Below are 23,615 nucleotides of genomic sequence, written 5' to 3'. Positions count from 1 at the left end.
TTCCTCTTATTTCTCTTAAACAGATTCACTTTAATAAGCTGCCTAATGTTTGCTATTCTTGTTATTTGTATTTGATTCTACAGTTTTTCTACAACACTCATCTATTTTCTCTTCATTTCTGTCATTTTCAAGTCACACTTGAAATTTATCATTATTAATTTTAATTAATAGTGATTAATCACTACAGAGAACAGCTTATGTGTACATATACTCAATTGAATGTTTACAAGAGGAATATAAACATCAAGCTTATGTTCTACATACTTGAATTTCAGGAACAGAATGGTTCACATTGGTTCACATTGTTCTGGCCAGGATCTTTGGTAACTGAGTAAAGTTTCCCTTAGAGAAAAAAATCGTGATTTTTTTTTTTAACCTGCAGGGATTTCATTCCTTTCTGTATTACTTCTTAATGGAACCCGATTTCAATAAAACTAAGCTTGAGAGGGAGAACAGCAAAGTTTCCAAGTTATCCCAGGAGGCTGGGCACTGTCTTTCAAAGTCTGTGCCTCTCTGAATCTATGGATGTCACAAGATAGCTATGCTAATCCATGTTAAACAAGACACAATATAACTTTGCATCTATGTAGCATTTTAAGTTACTTAACCAGAAAGGGGAAAGGCAGAAACTCAGGCAATGCCAAAGTATTTTTCTGGCAATTTCTAACTGAAATAATAGGGAAAACATCCTTTCTTAAAACTTGACTTGGGAACTCAGTGATACCTTTCTGACATTTGTTTCTTTTAATGGGACAAAGCTAACTTAACATACTGGTAGATACAAAAATTACCATCATCTGTTTATGGAATCATCTGTGAAAGAAATATCAGCTCATAAAATAACCATACTACTAATCCCTCCCCCAAATGATAGTAGTCAATAAAAAATTTACCTCATATTTGGAGCAAAGTACAAAAGTTTGGTCTCCTCCTGAGAAGATATGTTTAACAATGTGATATTTAAAGGAATCTGTTAAAGAAATAGCAAACACATCACCTCTTTCAATATCTGAAGACTTTCCACAATTTGCCTTTTAACATAAAGCACTAAAAAGTATTTATCAGAAAAACCCAACTTTTATTTCTCCTTTGGATTACACAGCATCAAGTCAAAGTCAACTGAGCACTTAATATAAAAAAATGAATGTCCTGGGTATCTTACTCTGAAGAAATCAAATCTTAATTCTAGAATTTTAGAACTCAGAAGTGTGCTTGAAAATCACCTAGTTCAATTCTCTCATCTTACAGTGGGGAAGGCTTCAATCCAGAAAAGGTTAATGTCACAAATAAATTTGTGGAAAAGTCAGAACTACACCAGTCTTCTGACTCTGGTACATGACTTTCCACTCACATTCAATATATTTTTGAGCATGTACTACTAGTTTCAGATACTTATTACGAACCCTAAATCTATTCCAAACACCTTTACCTACAACCTCATCAGAACTGAACTACTAATCCTAAGTCTGTACTTATCCCTAACCTGGATTCTAAAGTAATCCTTCCCAAGAGCATGCAGGCAACTCACAGGGACATCTACCCATAGGAAAGGATGTATACTAGAATCAGGAAGGCAAGAGTTTGCAATATATAGGGGCAGCATGGTCCATGGGCTTTTTTGTGATCCAATATCCAAGTCAGACCCTAATACCACCCATTAAGTTGCAGTCAAACCTCCTAAATTGATGATATCAGAGAATGATGATCATTTACACCCTCCTTTTAGAATACTGCATTTTAACAATACCAGGGTGCATGTATCCTAAAAGCCTAGTGCTTTAAGTAAGATCCTACAATGAGAGAACACTCAGGCAGCAAGAGAAGATTAGGAACTTATTCCTAAATGTGCCTTTACATTATTTTCCAACTTCTACATTTTTTAAAGTATTTCCTTCCTTTAAGTGGACATTTACCAAATATTTACTTCTTGTAGGATAACAGTATATTTGCACAGAATTACTAAATCTTAAATGGATCTGTGATCTGTTTTGGAAGTTCCCCCCAATAATGAAGACTGCAGTCCATTCATGCCTGCCCAGCCCATGTGACTCTTAGCCACTTCCTCCTAGAAACTGACCACAAGGATTCAACTGAACACATGGGAGGCCTCCCTTGCTTCTTCCAGACACTGAGAGAGGTTGTCCAACAGTCATCCTCCACTCTTGACATGACCAGCCCATCTTCCTACCATCTATTTTCCCTGATGACATCTTTACTCTCATTCTTTCAAGTTCCTCTTTGCCTATATACAGCAGTCTATTCACACTTACTGGCATGAACCGCTGACCTCTGTATGAAATTCATTGTTCATTATTTAGAGACTGTTGTGTTCCATGTCTCATAATCATACAACACCACAGTCATACAACACAAGGATACTTGTATTAGAGAGATGGGTCTTTTGTTTCTGGGAGAAGCTTTGCAACGTGACAAAGGCAATCCAGCTTGGTCTGCTCTCCCCATTCAGCTGTGAGCGCCACTCACGGCCCATTTTTCTGCTAACTGGACCAGATGTACCTTCTAATGAACAAGTTCAATGGTTTGTCCATCCAATAAGTAGGTTCTGATCACATTATGCTTTTAAGTCAAAGCAAAAAAAAAAGATACCAAAGAGAAAATGAGATGTCAAACTCTTTGATGGTCTTTTCTCTGTTTTGATGCTCTCTGACTTTTCTGCAGGCCTTTGACACTTCCTGAACAGCATTCCTCCCCTTCTCTTCACCCACACCACCACCACTCTATTATTTCCTCACTTCCCACATGCACTACCATGATAGCTTTCTCACTGGTCCCCTCCCTCCTCAATCCATCCACAAGCTGCACAGACACTGGGCATTGGAGCCCTCTAAAATCTGGCCTAATTTCACATGATTCCCCTTCTTTATATTCTAACCAAGCTAAAAAAACTAGCTCTTCTCAAATTCAACATGGCACCTCCTGCCTCCAGGGACTCACACAGGCTGTCACTACCTCTTGAATCCACTTATCCCTGCCTGACAAAACTCTTCTTTTTCTTCAAGACTCAAATCACAGAAGTCACTTCCTCCTCAGAGACTTTCCTGATCCTTGGGGCTGAAAGTTTTTTTTAACTTCCTCAAAATTTCCTCAAGGTACTTTGTGTGGATCTTTCCTCTGACCCAATAACACTCTACTTTGTATTATACGTATCATAGGATCCAAGATCTAAAGGGTGGAGGGACCTTGGGAGACATTTATTTCAACCATTTCATTTTATAGATTAAGAAACTAAGGCCCAGAGAGATGATGTGAATTACCAAAGGTTACACAGAGAAAAAACTCAAGCCCAGATCCTCTGGCTCGCATCCAGTTCTCTCACCCCTGTGCCATCCAGGCTTTCATTATCCATGTACATGTCACTCTTCTCCTTACAGGAAACAAGCCCCTTGGAGGGAAGGACTGCATTATTTTGCATTTTTATTCCCAGTACCTAGTACAGTATTTTCCTGAACACTGTTGTTCAGTCATTTACTTGTATACAACTCTCCATGACCCCATGGACCATACTGTCCATGGAGTTTCCTTGGCAAAACTATTGGAGTGGGTTGCCATTTCCTTTTCCAGTGGGTTAAAGCAAACAGAGGTTAAGTGACTTGCCCAGGGTCACACAGTTAGTAAGTAACTAAGGCTGCATTTGAACTCAGGACTGAGCCACCTAGCTGACTCCCATCTTAAAAATAGCACGCAATTAAAGTTTGTTGGATTCAGTCAAATTTGAGGGCCAGGACCATATTTCACATTTCCTCATATTCTTCACAATTCTGAGCACAATGCTTGCACCCAGTAAATACTCAATAAATATTTATTATAAATGTATAACTTACATAAAATGTTTACAAATGCCAGAACACACGTAGACTTGTCATAAATTCTTTCTTCAGAAGCTCTCAACACATGTGTATAAAATTAATTTCATACCTTTTAAAATTATTTCAACAGAAACACTTACCAGCTCTAGATGAAAGTTGGCCATTGTGAGCAGCCCAATGGCCCTTTACAGGAGATGGGCATTTAACATTACATGTATGTCCAGTCCCTAACTGGCCTCTTGCTCCACAGCCAAATGCATAGATGAGCCCCGAGGAAGGCACAAAGGCTAGAGTGTGCTGTCTGCGAGAAAAAAAAGCAAGCATCCTTTAAAGTTAACTGGTGAGCATGCATAATGATACTCACAGTGTATAAAACATTTCAGCACATAATTTCTGCTTAATGTCTTGCAGCTGCCTCACCTTCTAACACTGGGTTGGGAGAAAAGGTAAGGGCATGGAAAGGAAAAGAGGTGGCAAACTCAATCCCAGGCAAAACTTCCAAGTAAAGTTTATATTTTCTCATCTGCTATATCCCAAAGCTCAGCGTTTTCATGTGATTCTCTGACTGCCCAAATCCCCACTTGCTATATTTTTGACAAGCCTATCCTCACATGAAAAACCTGGTCCTAATGCCCTCCATATGTTGGGTCCCCAGTAAATATTTCAATGATAATGATTTAGCTAATAAGTTGACTTATAGATAATCTCTCTCCCCTCATCACTACTAAGACAAGATGCTCTTCTAATGCTGTTTCTTTAAAAAGTCAAAAAACCTATATGATCACTCACCTGCCACAAGCAATCTGAGTTACTTCACTGCCCATTAATTCTAGAACCCTTCTTGGATTAACCTCATCATTCATGGAGTCATGTCCAAGCTGTCCAAAGGAACCAGCTCCAAAAGTGAACACTCCTCCACTCTAACAGAAACAAAACAGCACACTATTTCACACAAATGTACTTCTCAATTTGAATAGTCTCTTCTTCCACATTTTGCTGAATTCAGCATTCATAAAAAAAACAACAGCATAGGTAGAAAGTCTATCCCCATTTGAATTTTACCCAGAATAATCCAGAGCACTGTGGTCCATCAGTTCATTTGCATGTGACTAATTTTAGAGTTTTAAAAATTATCACTGAAAAATTATATATTTGTGTACATATAAATTATATAATAACTATATATCAAATATATGTATGTATATAAACAAAACAATGGGAAGATTATGTAAGATATATTTATAATAACATATTTATATTACATATAAATATACACTGAAGACAAAGAGATTATGTAATATAATTTTATATTTATAATAGCATATGTAAATATATAGGTACAGAAGACAGTAGGAAGACTAGGTAAGTATTCAAAGGTTATACCTGACAAAAAGGTTAAACTGTTGAGTTTCACATCATAAGTTAGAAGTGGGTCACTGTTTATGAGCAGTCTTTAGAGACTAAAGGCAGAAGGAGAGAGAGGCCATAGGAAGAGACAGACAGAAGCAGGAGGAAGACAAATACCAAGACCAGATACAAGAAGCCAGAACAGAAATCAGAAAAAGCAGTGAGAAAAAGTGCTTCAAGCAGTTTACTCTCTCTTTGGCTGCTTCGCTGAGAAACTACTGACAAAGATAGAAACCGTTTTGTTGACTGGCTAGAGAAGGACTGAGGAGTTATCCAAGGAAGCTCTTTAAATGCTATACATAGTAAAGGAGAACTAAATCTTGCTGATGTGTATAGAGCTGACTAGTTTATTGCTTCCTAATCCCATCTACAACCTGAAAGAAGGGGAAAACTGGCTGCTCTCTACTGTCCTGCGCTGTTTGAGACAGAGGGTGAAAAATGGACTTTGCATCTATTTTGCCGTGAGTAGTGCTTTTTGGAAATGAGGCTTTGCTTTGTGAAAAAGATGACTGGAGAAAAAATTTTATAGGATCAATATCTGACAGGGCTACTACACTGGTCGGACAGCCAGACTGAGGAACTTTGCAGCTTTCTGGCTTAAAGGAACTGCTTGTCACTGAAGAACTACATGTTGTTGTTTCACCTAACACTTTCTCAGGGTGCTGTGAAGAATGGAAATGAGCTAAAAAAAAGCTTGTCACTGCTTTTTACTAGCTCAAGAACAGTTTTTCCTATCAAGAGAGCTAGCCAAGTGGTACAAATTCTTCCTAAAGAGATTGAGGACATCAAGGTGTGCAGCCCAGTTCACTCAGAGTTGTTAAAGGTGATATGCCTCCATGATAGCTTGTACCCATTTTCCTCTACAGACCTAGTGGGTATTGGTAGGAGAGTGTGACCCAAATTTACAGGAAGACTGTAATGTTTTTCATTATTCTTGCTTTTGCCTTCTGTTAAGAAAAAGTCATTATGATTATTGCTATCTTTGCCTTCTACTAAGGATAAATCATAATTATTCTTGCTTTTGTCCTCTAATGAGTATAAACTAATTATTATCATTTACTAAATGTTCTATTTTAAGAGTCAATCAGTAACAATGACTTATTATTGTGTAAACAGGAGATACACTAGTGGGGGCTCAGGAGCTTCAGGGGTGAGTATTAGGAGTGTACTGCCTCCCCCTCTATACTAAGGTTTCTTTCTTCTCCCCTCTCCTACCTCTCTCTACCTGCTCAGTATCTTGAAAGAGAACATAAGTTGTACCCACGTAGTTGATGACATAGCAAAACCTCCCCCTCCACTCTTCGAAAAATCCCAGACCTGCCAGGGTGAGGGCAGGTTGGGGAGAGTTAACCAGCTCAGAGAGAAAGGGGTTTTAGGTCATATACCACACAAAGAGATGGGCTTACACTTCCTATGTGGGATGGGTCATGGCTATAATTGTGCTATAAGAGAAGAGGTGCAGAAAGCCCATTCTTACAGATAACAAATAGTATAAAGTGTCTACTATGTGCTAAGTATAAAAAGAAAGTCAAAAATGATTCCTGCTTTTAAGGAGCTCAGTCTAAGAGCATAAACGATATATAGTAAAGCACACACAATCTTGGCAGATAAATTATCATCCCCCCAACCTGAGTAAAATACAATCAGCAGCAAGAAAATTAGCAATAATTTTTAAATAAAATTTTTTATTATCTATGATTTCCCTGATTTAGGGAATGCCTAGTGAAGAAACTCTCCTTACCAATGCAAATTAGTACCTTCCCTGCCACTCATAGTTTCAAACAGCTGCCATGAGCTCCCGGAAATTAAATGACTTGCAAACGGTCACAGTATACACATGGTATACATACAGTATACATATTATACATATGGTAGAGGCAGAAATTGAACTCGGGTCTTTCTGGCTCTGAAGATGATGGTCTAAACAATCCTTCATACTAGCTCCCATGATTGCAATTTTGTTCATCTTTTTCAAATAAAAACATTGTATTTGTATAAAAATCACAAATAGAGGTGTATATCTGTGTACATTAGAACATATACACAAGTTGGAATTTCTAGTGTTACACAGGGAATTTGTGAGAATCCAAGGGTCAGAGAAGAAAGAAGAAAACACCAGTAAGAAACAAAATCACTCTTTATATTCCTTTGAAAATATAACATTATATCCAAAGAGAATAAGAAGACTAAAACAACTTAAATGTGTCTCTGTAGAAAGTACTACCTGGGGTGGCCAGGTAGCACAGCGAGTAAGAGCACTGGCTCCAGTGTCAGGATGACCTGGGGATCAAATCTGGGCTCTGATACTTAGCACCACACCCAGAAATAACTGGCCATGTAACCTTGAGCAAGTTACTTAACCCTGATTGCTTTAAAAAAAAAAAAAAAAGAAAGCACTACCCACAGTACTCCAGGGTCTCTTTACCTTTGTGAGGACTGCGGTGTGTTCTTCTCCACAACTAATATAAACAACTTTTTGAGTTCGTAAGAGTTTCACGTGACAAGGAGACTGCCGATCTAGGACAGGGATGTAAAGGTAAAACAATTAATTGTAAGTATTCATTTTGTAACAAATACAACTACTCTACTTTATACCACAATAAAAAATGATAAGGGTTTTGCAATGTACTTTTCTATTTTTTTAAAAAAGGTAAAGGTGAAAAGTTTTCAAACCTGTTTCATCACTGAGTCCCAGCTGACCAGCATTGTTTCTTCCCCACCCAAATACAGCTCCTGAGAGAGACAAGGCAAAGCTGTGTGCCCCTCCTGCGGCAACCTGAGCCAGAGGGATGCCCTCTAGGGATTTCACTCTCTGGGGGCTAGCTTGGGAAGGGAATTCTTTCCCCAGGCCCAACTGCCCATGGTGGTTCTGTCCCCATGTGAAGAACTGCCCGTCTGAAAGAAGAAATTAGCATCAGTACAGCAGAAGCATATTGGAAAAAGATAAGCATTGAGGACACCTCAAGATGATTCAGCTGTGAGAAGGTCCCTTGCCTGAGCTGACTTTCATGACCTACCAACCAAGTGTCAGGAAGAACACCTGGAACTCTTTACAGTGTTTTGTACTCAGGGGATGAAGATTTCAACAGCCTCAGCCTTTATTCTCCTGAGTCAACCAAGTCTCCCAGACAGTCTCAATGCCTTTTAAGGAAAACTAGCCTAATGGAATGGGAGGGAAAGGGGTTAGACTATTGCTCCTATCACAAGTGGTAAAGACCAAAAGTGATTAGGACAGATGTGAACAAGGTTTTACTGCCATGCACAGGCTGTTAAAACTTGTGGAGAGGGGGCGGCCAGGTAGCACAGCCAGTAAGAGCACCAGCCCCAGAGTCGGGATGACCTGGGATTGAATCCGGGCTCAGACACTTAGCACCCACCCAGCAACACCTGGCCATGTAACCTTGAGCAAGTTATTTAACCCCAATTGCTTAGGGGCAGCCAGGTGGCACAGTGAGTAACGGCACTGGCCCTAGAGTTGGGATGACCTGGGATCAAATCCAGGCTCTGATACTTAGCACCACACCCAGAAATGTAATGTAACCTTTTATGTAATGTAACCAGAAATGTAAATGTAAATCTTGAGCAAGTTACTTAACCCCAATTGCTTTAAAAAAAAAAAAAACTTGTGGAGAGACAAAGTCACACAGCATATAAGCTGGATCTCTTGAAACCGTATGGGTACCAATGGTTAATGAAGACTGTCAGTTGCCCCCCATTCTTCATCCATGACAATTCTTTTAAATCCAGGACCACCTTCCTCACTTTTGAATAATTTTTCAGTGGTGATGAGATGGAATAATGGTGCTGTTTAGAAATTAGACCTTTGTGTTTCTGAAAGAAACTTTGGGTCATTAAAAGATTGCATGATTTACCAAAAGCAACTGAGTCAAATCTCCTGGTTCTGTTCACTTCTGGGACCACTTTTCAAGCTCACATCTATACAAGATACATGTACTGACAAGTCAGTTCTACAGATGTCCTTCCGACTGCCTATTATTGTCTAAATAAATTCTTTAAATGCTTTATTTTTCAAGCACCAATACTTAGACCCACATCCTCTGAATGATCTAATTTGGGAAGCTCTGCAATATTCTGAGTCTGGATACAATCAACAAGCGCCATGTCATCTGAAAACATTTGTTTGGTGTCACCCTTTTCCATCTGAGCTACGTGGGGCATCTGCCACAACAATGGCGAACACCTTTGGTAAGCATCTGTCTCCTGGTCTTTGACATCGCTCAACTTCAATCATCTGGAAATCAGCCAAAGTTATCTCTGCTGTGACACCTTTTCAGGAATCTTGAATAATTTTTGACAGACACTTCATCGAAGAAAAATCTTTCAGTTGGTATTTTGAAAATCAAATGCGCTTTGAAAAGTTAATTTGTTTTAAAAGTATGATGTGCAATTGTCTTTTTTTTATTGTACTATGTTACAGAAATGCTTGTTTTATCCCATAAATTTTTTAAAAATCACAATAAAAAAGTTAACTTTTTTTCTTTTGTACTTTTTAATGAATTGTATGGTTGCAAAGATACGGTCTGTTGATGGTGTCACTTGGTTTCTTTATCCACTCATCCTTCAACAAGGATCCCCTTGATAAGGGCATAAATCCTCACAAAAATTGTGTTGACATGGGAAAGTAGACATAAGGGTCATAGTAACTGACGTTCTCAGTCACTTTCTTTTTTTTGGGGGGGAGGGAATAATGAGAGCTGAAATTCTTCCCACACATACACATACACAGAGAAAACCCCAAATCAATGTCAAACTGCTATACATTTAATTTTACACTACCAGCTGCAAGAGCCATGCAGTGCCAGTTGCCACAGGAAACCTGCAAAATCATCTGTTGGTTCAGTTTCTTTATTAACCTAAAACAAAAAAATATATATTTTATTTACAAAATTGGATTACAATATTATCAGATATGTTCTAATATCATGTTCCAAAGTAAATAAAACCATTGTAAAAATATAATTTCTAATTTAAAATTAAAAAAAAATATATAGTACTGAAACACGCCATTTTTCTTGTAACCTATGCAATTTAATTTGTTGCAACTATATTGTTTTTTTATCAGACTGTTATTTTCCAGAGAAAGAATCTACTGATTCTGAATTAAAATCCACTGTACCTCAATTCCATTATCTCACTTGCACAGCTTAGGTGGGTGAACTACTGAGCAGAGATACAGAAAGATAAGTGTTATTCTCTGAACAATTTAAAAATAACAGATACCACAGAATCCTATAAGCTAAATGAAATTTAGAGTTGGGATGGTAAAAATAACATTTGTCTATATATATACACCTAGATAGGGGCTTAAGTTTCCTAAGAAATATTACTTGTTATCTATGTTAAAATCTGTATAACATAAAAGTATAACATCTGTATGAAATCTGTATGACATAAAAAGTATGGAATGTTCATCCTCTTCACATGTAAACCAGTGAGGGTGTTCCTCCATTACGTACAATTCAAGTCTTGGAAGGACACTGATCCCACAAGGGAGAAAAATATTTGGAGAGTCAGATTTTCTGGAAGGGGAACTATTTGCATAGTAATATCAAAAGCCTGCTTTCTCATAGAAAAAAAGATCATTGCTTTTACTACCCTTGGGATTGTCTGTTCTGGGCAAAAGGTCTTTTAAACTCACTACTTTCTTTATGTATCCCTACCAACTTTGGCACACCTTGAGCAGTTAAAAGTAGAAAAAGCAAGGGAAAATGGCAAGTACAAATGGTAAAGGGAAATATGTCCCTTTGTACCTACCACTGACAAATGACCTTATCTAGGGATAATTCTCTAATTGTGACTTTATCAATGTGATTCAAATCATCAATAGGAGACCTCTTACTAATTTTTCAGTGAACAGATCTCATTAAGAACTCAACTTGAAGTTTCACACTTAAAAATTTTTATATTGTTTTATAATAATTCTTTTAAAAACCATCCTTCTAAAATTCTATAAATTGAATTCAAAATGCAAATGGTACTTTCTCCTTTTGCTTGTATCCATTCATTCTTAACCATTTCACCTTTTCCAAATCATCTCTCACGTCTTCCCCTACACGTAGAACCCTCATTTAACTTAACATCTTTTAGAAATAAAAAATAAGGCTCTAGAATACTTAGGAAAGGATAGGTCTCAAGGCCCTTAATTCAGTGAATCAAGAGACCCCTCTTCTTCCCCTCTCTTCCAAAAATCCCTTTTATTGGTGGGAGAAGCAGGTGGAAGATGGAAGCAACAAAAACATTTCCACTTTTCTAGAAAAGAGGAGATGTAAGAGGAAAAGATGAAACAGGAAGAAAGAAAGATTTGTTTGTTGGAATGTTTCACAGTGAGATGGAATTCTGAGCATAGGAAAAGAGGTCATGGAAAACGAAATTTAAAAGTTTTCTAGCAATAGTGTGGCTATTTAAAAGCACTTTTGGAAATCCAGAATCTTATAGGGGAGAACTTCACCTGGGTATGGCAACAGAATCTTCAGCCGTTGTATGTCCAAGCTGTCCATCACTACCTGCACCCCAAGAAAAGAGCTGTCCCCGGTCACTGAGGGCCAAGCTATGGGACTCACCACAGGCAACATGGACAATGTGCTGATCTGCCAAAGCCCCGATTTGCTCTAAAAAAAGATAAACAAACATAAAAAGGAAAATGTATGGGTTTCTACCATTAAAATGACAATTCTCTCCCCCGGAAATATTGTGTGTTTAAAAAAAAAAATACAACCACTATGCTATACATCAACAACTTTACATTTAGCTCCAAAATTTTCTAGAATCTGTTTCGCCAAAAAATAAAAATAAACACTGCAATTGTTCAAAAGCATTGTCTGTGAAAAGAGCAGGGTCTCCTCTTCCTTAAGGTATCCAATAAAACAACAAAGTGTGAATTGATTTATCTAAACCTCTTCTCCACATGGAATTAAAATTACAGAAAAAGCAGGTGCTAACAATCAAAAGCAGTAGGCCCTGGAGAATTGGCAATTCTCATCTCATCTCACATCAGCAGCCTGATGAAGGCTTAAACAAAAGGGCCTGAAGAAAGTAGCAGTTGAAAGAGATGTCTGGTACATAGTAGATACTCAATCATCGATATCACAACCATAGCTTTAAAAAAAGCTACTTAGATTATAGATTAATCATTGATGTCACAGTGATAGCTTTAAAAAGAACCAATTAGATTAAAATTAAAACACACACACACACACAAAGAAAACAACAAAATGCAGCATGACATTGGAGAGGTCAGGACAGCCAATGTTCCAATCCTGCCTCTAAGTGACCCTGGGTAAGTCACATAAGCTCCCAGGACTATAGGCAACACTCTTAAGATTATAAATTGCAGAACATTTGGCAGAATTACAGACTGGCCTTGGTAGAGGGGACATACAGATGAACAGGGTATATATATATATGAATGCATAGACAATAATAATTATCATTATACTATTTATGTCCATTTGTTTCAGTCATGCCCGACTCTTTGTGACCCCATTTAGGGTTTTCTTGGCAAAGATACTGAAGTGTTCGCCATTTCTTTTTATAGCTCATTTCACAAATAAGGAAATTGAGGCAGAAAGAGGTCAAGTGACTTGCCTAGGGTCTCACAGCTATTAAGTGCCTGAACCTGTACTTGAACTCAGACCTTCCTGACTCCAAGTCCAACTCTCTATCCACTATGCCATCTAGCTGCCATAACGTTTATATGGAACTTTGAAGTTAAAATCTCACAATAGACCCATAAGGTAGGTAGTACAAATATTATTGTCCTCATTTTACAGATGAGGAAACTGAGGATTAAAGGAATAAAGTGATAGGCCCCTGTCCGGGACAGGTATAACAAACACTGAACAAGAAACAAGTAAGTATGTCTCTCCTTGGTTAAGGGAATCAGACTCAAAACAGCAGAGTGAGCAGCAGCTTAACAGTTGAGTTCACATACAACTATTCTAGCAAGAATGAAAAAAAAAGTGAACTGAGGAATTGATAAAGAAATTGAAATATTGATATTGAGGAATGATAAAGAAATCCAAATGGAAAATGGAATGATAAATCCAAAGAAATTCAAATGGAAAAAAGGCAAAAAGTCTTATCTCTCCATGTCAGATCTGCACAAAGTAGCAGCCAGAAACCACAGACACTTAAGGAAGGGGTCCAGCCAGAAAAAGTTGCCCCAAAAGTACAACAAACAGAAACCAACTTAGAGGTAGGCCAGAGACCAAGATAGGGAAACTGAGTCTGTAGTTGTGAACCTGAAGGATCATGGAAGGGGTCCAACTAGAAAAGTATGGGCCCAGAACCCACAACTCAAGAAGATGAGTCTTCCTGACTCCAGGCCTGGCCCTCTATTCACTGTACCACCTAGTTATACAGAAGAGCTTAGGATGGAATATTTCAAAAGACAAAATAATAAAACAAAGAATAACCTTTCAAAAAACATAACCCTACAGTAGAAAATGGCCCTCTATTAAACGAGAACTTCCAAGTATTCCTGAAGAAAAAACGAGCTATGTAGAACTCTCTAATGCAAACACAAGATTAACCTAGAATGTACTATGTAATGATGAACTTTTGCATTCTAATAGGAAAACAAGAATAGTGTCACCTAAGAACATCTTCAAGGATCACAGAGGGAAATCAGTAAGGTAGAAGGCTACAGATTGGACTTGTTTTGGACTGTTGAAAAGGGAAGAGGAATACACCATGAAGAGGTACTATTTACTCTCACATAATCTAACTGTACAAGGCAAAGTTGCAAAAAGGTTTGGAGAAATGAGTGTCACAAGACTTAACTCATCTAAAATGGATGAAAAAAGGTGGAACATAAACACAAAAAGCTTGGTGTGCAAATATATTAAACTCAACAAGGAAACAGTCAAAGGCAGGAAGATAGGGAATTAAGAGGGAGAGAAGAGGTAAGGAATGAATAGTTATGAGAAAAACTAACTACAACTTCAGAGGGTAGAGTATGAATGGAAGACAAAAAGGAAAAAGGAAAATGCAGGAAAGGATAATGTTATGTGATCTGCAATTGGGAAAGGAAGAAAAAAGGGGCAACTGAAAGGAATCTGAGCATGCTAATTATGAAATCACAACTATTTGGTACATACATTCTATTTTACCACCCTCTTCTTCTTTGTAATGTGGAAGGAATGACAATAAAAGGACAGGATGGAAAATACCCAATATACAATAATGACCATTAACATTAATGGAAAAAAATCACCCATAAAAAGGAAAAAGGGTAGCAGAATAGATTGGAAAGGAGACCATAATAAGTTGCTTATAAATACACTTGAAACAAAAAGATTCACAGAGAATAAAAATAAGAGGATGCATCAAAATCTATTTTGCTTCAGCCAAACTCTATAAAGCAGAAGTAGCAGCTATTATCTTAAACAACACAAAAGGAAAAATTAGAGATACAGAAAATGACAAAGACATTCACTGCGTTCAGGAAGCTTATAGTCATATGGGGAAAACAACATGCAAACAAAACATTATTCAGGATAAATTGAGGATAGTATTATAAGGAAGGCACAAAGACTAAGGAGTATTAGGGAAGACTTCCTGAACCACATCGGACTTTAGCTGAATTGAAAATGAGGAAGGAGAGTGTTCCAGGCAAAGGGGACAGACAGTGAAAATGTCCAGAGTTAGGTGATCAGTAGTGTTGCACACAAGGAATAGCAAGATTAGTGTAACTTAATTCAAAATATGTACATGTGGGGGAGGTACAAGGTTTAAGATGACTGGAAGGATAAGAAGGGCTCAGGTTATGAAGGGTTTTAAAAGATGAACAGAAGATTTTATATTTGATTTGGAAGTAAAAAGTTTACTGAAAGGAGGGCAGGACTGTGATATGGTTAGAGCTAGCTTTAGGATATCAAATTGGCAGTTAAGGGGAGGATATGTTAGAAAGGGAGATCTGAGGGAAAGAGACCAACCAGTAAGTTGTTGCTAAAGTCTAGGTGTTAAGTAATAAGGTACAGACACCATTGTGGTAGCAGTGTCAGAAACGAGAAGGTAGCATTTATAACAGATGTTAAGTTGAAAATGACAAAACTTAACATGATTAGATACAAGTGAGAAAGAGTAAGGAATCGAGGATGGCATCTAAATTGTGAGCTTGACAGGATGGCAGTACTCTCAATATAAGTGGGGAGGTTTTGAGGGGAAAGATAATTTTAGACATGTTGAGTTTAAGCCACCTATTAGAAACTCAGTTAAAGATGTCTGAAAGGCAGATGGAGATGCAAGACTGGAGTTCAGCAGAGAGGTGAAACAGGACAGGAAAAAGGGATTATCAGCACAGAGTAATAAGTAAATCCAATGCAGCTGATGAAATCTCCTACTGGAGTAATACAGAGGTAGACAAGGGACCAGGATAGAGGTCTGTGTGACAACCATGGTTAACCTGGATGAAAGTACAGCAAAAGGGACTGAGAAGAACTGGTCAGGTAGGTAGGGGAAACAGGAGAGAGTGTTGTCAGGAGAGAAGAAAAGAGGGTGGTCAACAGTATCAAAGGCTTCAGATAGGTCAAAAAGGATGAGGATTGAGAATATTCCATTAGGTATGGCAATTAAGAAATTTTTAATAACAAATTAATAATGAATAACAAAATGAGAACAGTTTTGGTAGACTGATGAAATCAGAAGTCAAATACAAAAAGTTAAGAAGAGATTGAGAAGAAAAAGAATACTTAATCAATTTACCAGGAGAAATTGACAGTAAATTTATAATAGTTGTTGACCCCAATGTACCACTTTCAGATCTAGAAAAAAATCTAACAAAAAGACGGATCAGAAAAAGTTAAATACCTGAACATAATTTTCAAAAATTTAGAATAATCATTCTCTAGGAATCAGTGAATGAGAAAAAAAGGACTACAAATATTCTCATCTGTGCATGGCATCTGCATGCCAACTTTATGAAAATTCACGAAGGCATTAAAAACCTCAAAAAAATTCAGAAAACAAAAAAAAAATTAAACACATCCTTTATTAATTACAACATAATGTAAATTATATTCAATAAGTGGAATTTGAAGCAAGGATTAAAAGCTAAGTGTAGACTAAATAAGTTAATTGTGAGAACTGGTAGGTCAATGAAAAAGGCATTTGTTCCTAAATAGATAATTTCATCAAATAAAATCACAACAATGAAACAACATAACAAAATGTTTGGAATGAAGCAAAAGTTGCATATTACTAACATTGTCATCAACAAAAGATGAAAAACAAATTAATAGATTGGGCATTCATACCAGAAAAGCAACACACCAAAACAAGAATTAAAAAAAAAAACCCTAAACATCAAAACAGAAGTTCTGAAAAATCAAGCAGAAATGAATGAAATTGAAAGCAAAACCCCACTCAATTCTAAATAACACCAGAAGACTTTGGCGGGGGGGGGTGTGGGGGTGCTTAGATTTATATTTGCTATACAGATCATAGTCTTATTTTTAAAATGAGAAAGGAAAACAAAACTTCCAAGATTAGATATAAAAAAGGAGAATTTGCTACAAATGAAGGCAAAATTTAGGAAATTATTTAAAACCGTTCTGTCCAATTATATACTAAGAAAACTCACAACATAAATGAATATTTATAAAACGGAAAATATCCACATTAACAAAACAAGAAAGAGAATTCGTAAAACCTGATATCAAAGAAACTGAAAAATCCATAAATGAATTCCCAAAGATGCCCTTTTCCAAATTAATTCTATCATACAATAAAAGAATAATCAATTCCAATATTAAACTGTCTGAAAAAAATAGGAAAAGAAGGCATCCTTCCAAATTTTCTATAATAAAAATATGATCTTGATACCTAAATGAGGAACAGATTAAATAGAGTGAGCCTTAGATCAATACACATAATGAATATCAAAACAAAAAACTTTAAATAAAGCAGTAGCAAAATATTTTATATGACCAGGGTGGGTTTGTGCCAGTAACACAGATTTGGTTTACTATTATGAAACATAAGAGATTATTATTTTTTTTTTAAGCAATCAGGGTTAAGTAACTTGCTCAAGGTTACACGGCCAGTTATTTCTGGGCGTGGGGCTGAGTGTCTGAGCCCGGGATTCGATCTCCAGGTCATCCCGACACTGGAGCCAGTGCTCTTACCACTGAGCCATCTGGCCGCCCCATCATAAGAGATTGTTAATGGCAAAACAACTTTTGATAAAATATAATACTTACTTCTGTTAATAACATTATGAAACAAAATAGACATTTCCCTAATATGCTAAACTGTATACATCTAAAAACAAGAGTATGAAATGTATATAATAGAAAAATCCTTTACAATAAAGCTTGAAGTAAAGCAAGGATATCCATTATCCCACCATTCTTTGGTATGATTCTGGAAACATTACCCATAGCAGTAAGACAAGAAAACAAATTTAAGGAAATAAATATTTGCAAAGAGGAAATGAAATTATCACTTTTTGCAGATAATGGAATGATATACCTAAAAAATTCTAGAATATCCTCTTAAAAACTAAATTAAATAACTTCAGCAAAGGAGTAGAATATGAAACCAAAGCATGTGAATCATCAGCCTTTCTGCATATTACCCACAAAATGCAGCAGTAATAAAAAGAGAAATTTCATTCAAAATAATTGTAAAGTATATAGAATATTTGGCAACTGAGCTACCAATTCACACAAAGGAACTATAAACATAATTACAAAGCCATACTAGTACAAAGAAATTACCTAAATTAATATCCTTACTCCCTGCCATATAAATCAAACCAGGAAAGGATTAAAGACTTAGGAAAATATCAAAATTTTTCTGAAACAATAAAAGCTCAATATTTACAAGGGAAATAATAACAAAATCAATAAACATTTATTAAGGGCCTATGTGTCAGTCTGTCTGACTTTTTCCTTCCTGCTCCCTCCATCTCTCTCCCTTATTATGTGTCAGGTGATCCAAAAAAACAAGAGTTGCGATCATGACAGACAAGGAAAAAATTAAAACTTGCCATTTCAAGAGAGAAAAACAGGTAATTTGTGTTATGTTTAAAGAATGTCATTGTTAAATATACTTGAAAATGCATAAAATCATAAACATGCATGATATAAATTCATAAAAGAAATGCTGAGTTGCAAAAAGACATAGATAGCAACAATTATTATAGAACACTAATGTTGCTCTCTCAAAGCCACATAAATCTTACAGAAAGATGAACAAAAAAGGACAACATACAAATAAATAGATTTTTGGATAAATTAAATTTGAAAGAGTCACAGCATGCTGCTGGGAAAATAAATAAAACTTTTTACATAGCACATTATACTTTCCTCATAACAACTACGTGAGGTAGATAGTACAAATATTAGTATCCTTATATTACAGACAAAAATACTCAAGTTTTGTCAGGTTAAACGACTTGTTTGTCCATATAGCTAGTAAGTTTGAGGCAAGATTCAAAACCACATCTCCTACTTCCAAACCTAAAGCTTTATCCACTACATCATGATGCTTTGTGAAAAAATTGGCCAAGGAACCAGAAGACTCTGGAAAGGAAAGAGGGAGAGAGAGGGAAGGGATGGGAGAGAAGAGAAAAATGGGGAGACAAGGAGGCAAAAGGGGAGAAGAGGAGGGAGAGGGAGGAGAAAAAAAGGAGGAAGAGGGGAAGTATATGAGCTAAGCAGTCACACATATTGGAGTAGGAGAAAGAACAACTTTTCTAACCTCTCCTTAAAATCTCAACAAATCAGCACCAATACCAGGCTCACCTTGATCTATTATCTGGGTCCAGAATTCTAAAACCCTGTAAACAGAGGAGCCTATAAGTGTTCAGTACATATGCATTCATTCATTTCAACAAACATTTATTAAATATCTACTATGTGCAAGGGATTGTATTTAGTCTGGGGAAAGATACATAAGCAATATGATATAGTATAAAGAGTACCAGACCTGGGCATCAGCAGTGACCTTAGTTTGAAACTCCACTTCATACCTACTAGCTCTATGCCCATAGATAATAATTCCTGTAGACCTCCCTCAGAGTATTGGGGTTTTTTAATTCTATTTTATTTTATTTTCAGTTCTAAATTCTCTCCCTCAATTCCCTCTCCCACCCACTCAGAAGGCAAGAAATACAACTCCCATTATACATATGAAGCCATACAAAAAATATTTCCATATTAGCCATATTCCAAAAAAATAAGGAAAAGAAAAAGAATGAAAGAGAAAAAATATGCTTCAATCTGTACTCTTGAGTCCAGTATTTTTCATCATAAGTCCTTTGGAACTGTAATAGTTCACTGTATTGATCAGAATAGTCAAGTCTTTCATAGTAGAGTATCTTTAAAATTGCTGCTACTATATAAATTGCTTTCTTATTTCCACTCACTTCACATTGGATCAGTTGATATATGTCTTCCCAGGTTTTTTGGAAATTATCATCTCCATCATTTTCTTACAGCACAATTACATTCATATAACATAACTTATTGACCCATTCCTCATCTGATAAACATCACCTCAGTTTCTGATTCTATTAAAAGCTGCCAAAAATATTTTTTGTATATAACTTCTTTTCCTTTGACCTTTTTGGGGTACAGACCTATAGTGATATGAGTCAAAGGGCATACACAGTTTTATAGTTTTTTGGGGGCATAGTTGCAAATTGCTCTCTAGAATGGCTTAACTAGTTTACAGCTCCACTATGTGCATTAGTGAACCTATTTTCCCACACTGCCTTCAAGATCTGTCACTTCCTTTTCTGTTACTTGTGCAAATCTGATGATTATGAGGTAGTACCTCAGAATTCTTTTAATTTGCATTTCTCTAGTTATTTGTGATTTAGAGAATTTTTTCATCTACTATTAATAGTTTGGATTTCTTCTTCTGAAAACTTCCCATTCATATCTCTTGAACATTTATTAACTGGGGAATGGTTCTTATTCTTATAAATTTGGCTCAGTTCTCTATATATCTGAGAAATGAGACCTTTATCAAAGAAAATTGTTGCAGAAATTTATTCCCAATTTCTTGCTTTTCTTCTAATTTGGGCAGCAATGGTTTGGTTTGTGCAAAAAATGTTTAATTTTATGTAATCAAAATGATCCCTTTGACCTTCTGTGAATTTCTCTATCTCCTGTTTGGTCATGAACTCTTTCCCTATACAGACATCTGATAAGTAATTTTTCTGTCACCTTTATATATAAATTATGCACCCATTTTGAACTTATTCTGGTAGACAGTGTGAGATGTTGGCCTATCTACTTTTCTGACAGACTATTTCCAGTTTTCCTAGTAGTCAAAGAGTGAATTCCCCAGTAGCTGGGATCCTTTCTCACAGTCTTACTGAGAAGAGTAAATGAGAGAATATATATAGTACGCTGCTTTGTGAGATGTAAAGCCTAAGTGTTAGAGAAATGTCAGAAAACTATTCCTGACCTCAAGGAATGTTAATATTATTAATATTAATAAATATATTGATTTCACTCAACAAGGTTAAAAGCAATTCCTTCTAAGGCTTATGACTTAGTAAGTCACTTGATGGCGCAAGTGAGAAACATGTTTATTCTTCATTAAAGTACTTAATCACCATTAAAGTGTATAGTGGAAAGTAAATACATCTAGTTTAAGGTGTTCTTAGATATCTGTTACAGTACAACTAGTCATTCTTTCCAAACCTAGTCTTTAAGTGGGCCAGGGTCCAAACACTTCCTAAGCACAACTGGGTGCCACTGAAAGGTTCTTGTGTTCAAGTAGGACAATTATTCTGGTAGCTCTTGTGGAAAGTGGAAAGACCAGAAGTCATCAGTTCAATCAGGAAGCTGTTACAACAGTATGCATATGAGACGATATGGCAACTTACTGAATATGGAGGGCAGGAGACAGAAAGACAGAAGAGTCAAAAATAGTAAGAAGTTGAGAGACTGGGTAAGGAAGGATGGGGTGCCCTTAACAGAAACAGGAAAGTGTGAAGGAGGGGTGAGTTTAAGGCAGAAGATAATGGGTTCCATTTTGGACATGTTATGTTTGAGATACTTATTGGAAATCTGGTTGGTGATAATATAAATTTGGTCACAAAAATCACAAATAAAGTCACATGACCAAGATTATACAGACTAGATATTGGAAAAGCTGGGACAACAACCCTGATCAACTGACTCCAAATTCAGTGTTTTTCCTTGCAATGTCCCATTGGACTCCTACTTATTTAGAATTAGTGCCATGTGTGTAGATGTGTGTATATACACACATATTTTAAATATGTAATATACAGTTTATACAAATAGAGAGAAAATACATATAAAGGAGAGAAAACTAAAAACCACTACAAAACAAATAGAATATGCCACTAGAGGAACAGATTATTAAGAGAATTTTGAAACAAAAAAAGACCATTTCTTAACTGAGGGACTACGAAAGGCTTTACAGAATAGCTGGTATGTAAACTAGATCTTGGAACCGGAGGCAGAGAAAGTGGATAATGCAAAAAGAATTTACAAGCAATCTTTATTTAATTTGGCCAAATAAAAATCTCTAAGGCACAGCTATAATTTCAAAGTATTAAAAAGTGAAGTCAACTTTGCCAGGCACAGAAGACCTAGATTGGCACTAGTAGGTAATCCCCTGGGATGACTGAGGGCTGCATTCTGGTTACCCAACCTAGTCATGCTTGCAAACTAACGTAAAGGATTACCCAATTACAAAACCAGATGAAATCATGAAATAAAGAGAGAAAAGGCCAATGATTCTAAAGTTGAGGGATAAGTAAGAGTCAAACAACAAGGCATTGGGAGAAAAGCTCTGAATTTACCATCAGAAGATCAGAGTTGTCCCAACTCTCCCACTTACAAATCATATATATCCTTGGGAAAGTCACTGTTTTCTGGGCTTTAGTTTCCTCATTTGTGAAATGAGGGGGTTGGACCAGATCATCTCTGAGGCCCTTTCTGCTCTAAATCCTTCAAAATACCACAATTTAAATTCTCCACAAGACACCAACATCTGCCTAACAGTTGGAAATTCACTTAGTTATGTCACTTGATTTTAAAATTTTGATGAGCATACTGAAATAAGTCTCCTTCAAATGATGACTTTTTTTTTTTTACCTTCTTTGAATAGAATGTATGTAAACATAATGTATAGTAATATATAAATAAGCCACTGGAGTGAATGTATATAAACATCATTAACAACTCCCACATGATAAATGAACACAAAAACTATATTCTTAGAAACACTAATCTGGCTATCCCCAGTACACCACAGCTGAACATTTTCTTGCCAATTCATGAATCTGAACATGCATCTATACTTTAACAACTAAAGTCCTCCCCACCCAAACATTCAATTCAGTCAACTAGAAAATTAAAAATACCTGTATAGGGTGGTGGGTGGGACAGAGAGAATGTAAGGTAAAGGGACATTAGGAAGAAGTGTGATGAACCCCCTCTCCGATATAAGCTAGTGGTACATACACTGTAACAAGCAAGCACCCCAGCTTCCCCAGGGTGGCTGTCAACACAGGTTCTTAGATCTGCTTTTCCAAAGGAAAGCAACTCAAAATGGGTTAACAATCTTGCTTTAATCAATCAAACATATCATTTACCTAGTTCAGGGGGAAAAGTCAGCACTCTGAACTTCAGAATATACAGAGAGAAATTACAAGCAGAAGTTACAAGAAGACATAGAAACATTTCAAGTAGACAGGCCTCCAACTGTCTGACCATTACATCCATACCTAGTCACAGTTACCAGAGAGAGAAACATCAACATCTGGGTTTTCAAAGCCAGGGGGCTCTCAACGGCTGCCCAGAGTCTCATCTGGTCAAGTCACAGAACACTTCTCAAAGTGAGCCCCAAAACAAAGCCTCACATCAGGGTTTATATAGCCTTCTCCTGGCTCAGAGAATGTAACAACCCTCTTGACCCACTGCCCAACCAAAAAGCATTCCCAAAAACCAAGACTCACACCACAGGCTCCAGGTGCACTTAAGCCTATCAAAGGGTCTAGGGGCAGGGAAGCTCTTAAATTCCCATTCCCATAATATACACTCTTCTGGGCTAAAATGCAGACAACTTGCTCCAATGGATGAAGATCTTGACTTTATGAGAAATCAATATAATATAAAATATATCCAAACAAATGAAAAAATTAAAGGCAATGTAAAATATCTCATTGAAAAAACCAATGACCTGGAAAATGGATCCAGAAGAGAGAATTTTAAAATTATTGGACTACCTGAAAGCCATGATCAAAAAAAAGAGCCTAGAGACCATCTTTCAAGAAATTATCAAGCAAAATTGCCTTGATATTCTAGAACCAGAGGGCAAAATAGAAAAGAAAAGAATTCACCTATTGCCTCTTGAAAAAGAAGAAAA

The 23,615-nt window shown here is 36.6% G+C and overlaps 1 protein-coding gene across 4 annotated transcripts in view; it reads right to left on the bottom strand.

Moving 5' to 3' along the window:
• HERC3 (HECT and RLD domain containing E3 ubiquitin protein ligase 3) overlaps positions 1-23,615 on the bottom strand; it is a 119,398-nt gene that overhangs the window by 62,399 nt on the left and 33,384 nt on the right. For all 4 annotated transcript variants that reach the window (XM_069093861.1, XM_069093887.1, XM_069093881.1 and 1 more), the window contains 7 exons: positions 11,704-11,863; positions 10,032-10,108; positions 7,908-8,129; positions 7,660-7,751; positions 4,617-4,747; positions 3,968-4,128; positions 894-970 (listed from right to left, as the gene is read on the bottom strand). In XM_069093861.1, coding sequence (XP_068949962.1) covers positions 894-970; positions 3,968-4,128; positions 4,617-4,747; positions 7,660-7,751; positions 7,908-8,129; positions 10,032-10,108; positions 11,704-11,863 — 920 coding nt within the window. The remainder of the gene's footprint in view (positions 1-893; positions 971-3,967; positions 4,129-4,616; positions 4,748-7,659; positions 7,752-7,907; positions 8,130-10,031; positions 10,109-11,703; positions 11,864-23,615) is intronic.

The sequence above is a fragment of the Petaurus breviceps genome, unplaced genomic scaffold (assembly GCF_028583685.1).
Source record: "Petaurus breviceps papuanus isolate PSGF00001 unplaced genomic scaffold, PetGlider_PUasm1.0 126, whole genome shotgun sequence".
NCBI lineage: Eukaryota > Metazoa > Chordata > Mammalia > Diprotodontia > Petauridae > Petaurus > Petaurus breviceps.
Note: the sequence above shows the minus strand (reverse complement) of the source record. Positions and strands in the feature narration are given on the sequence as shown.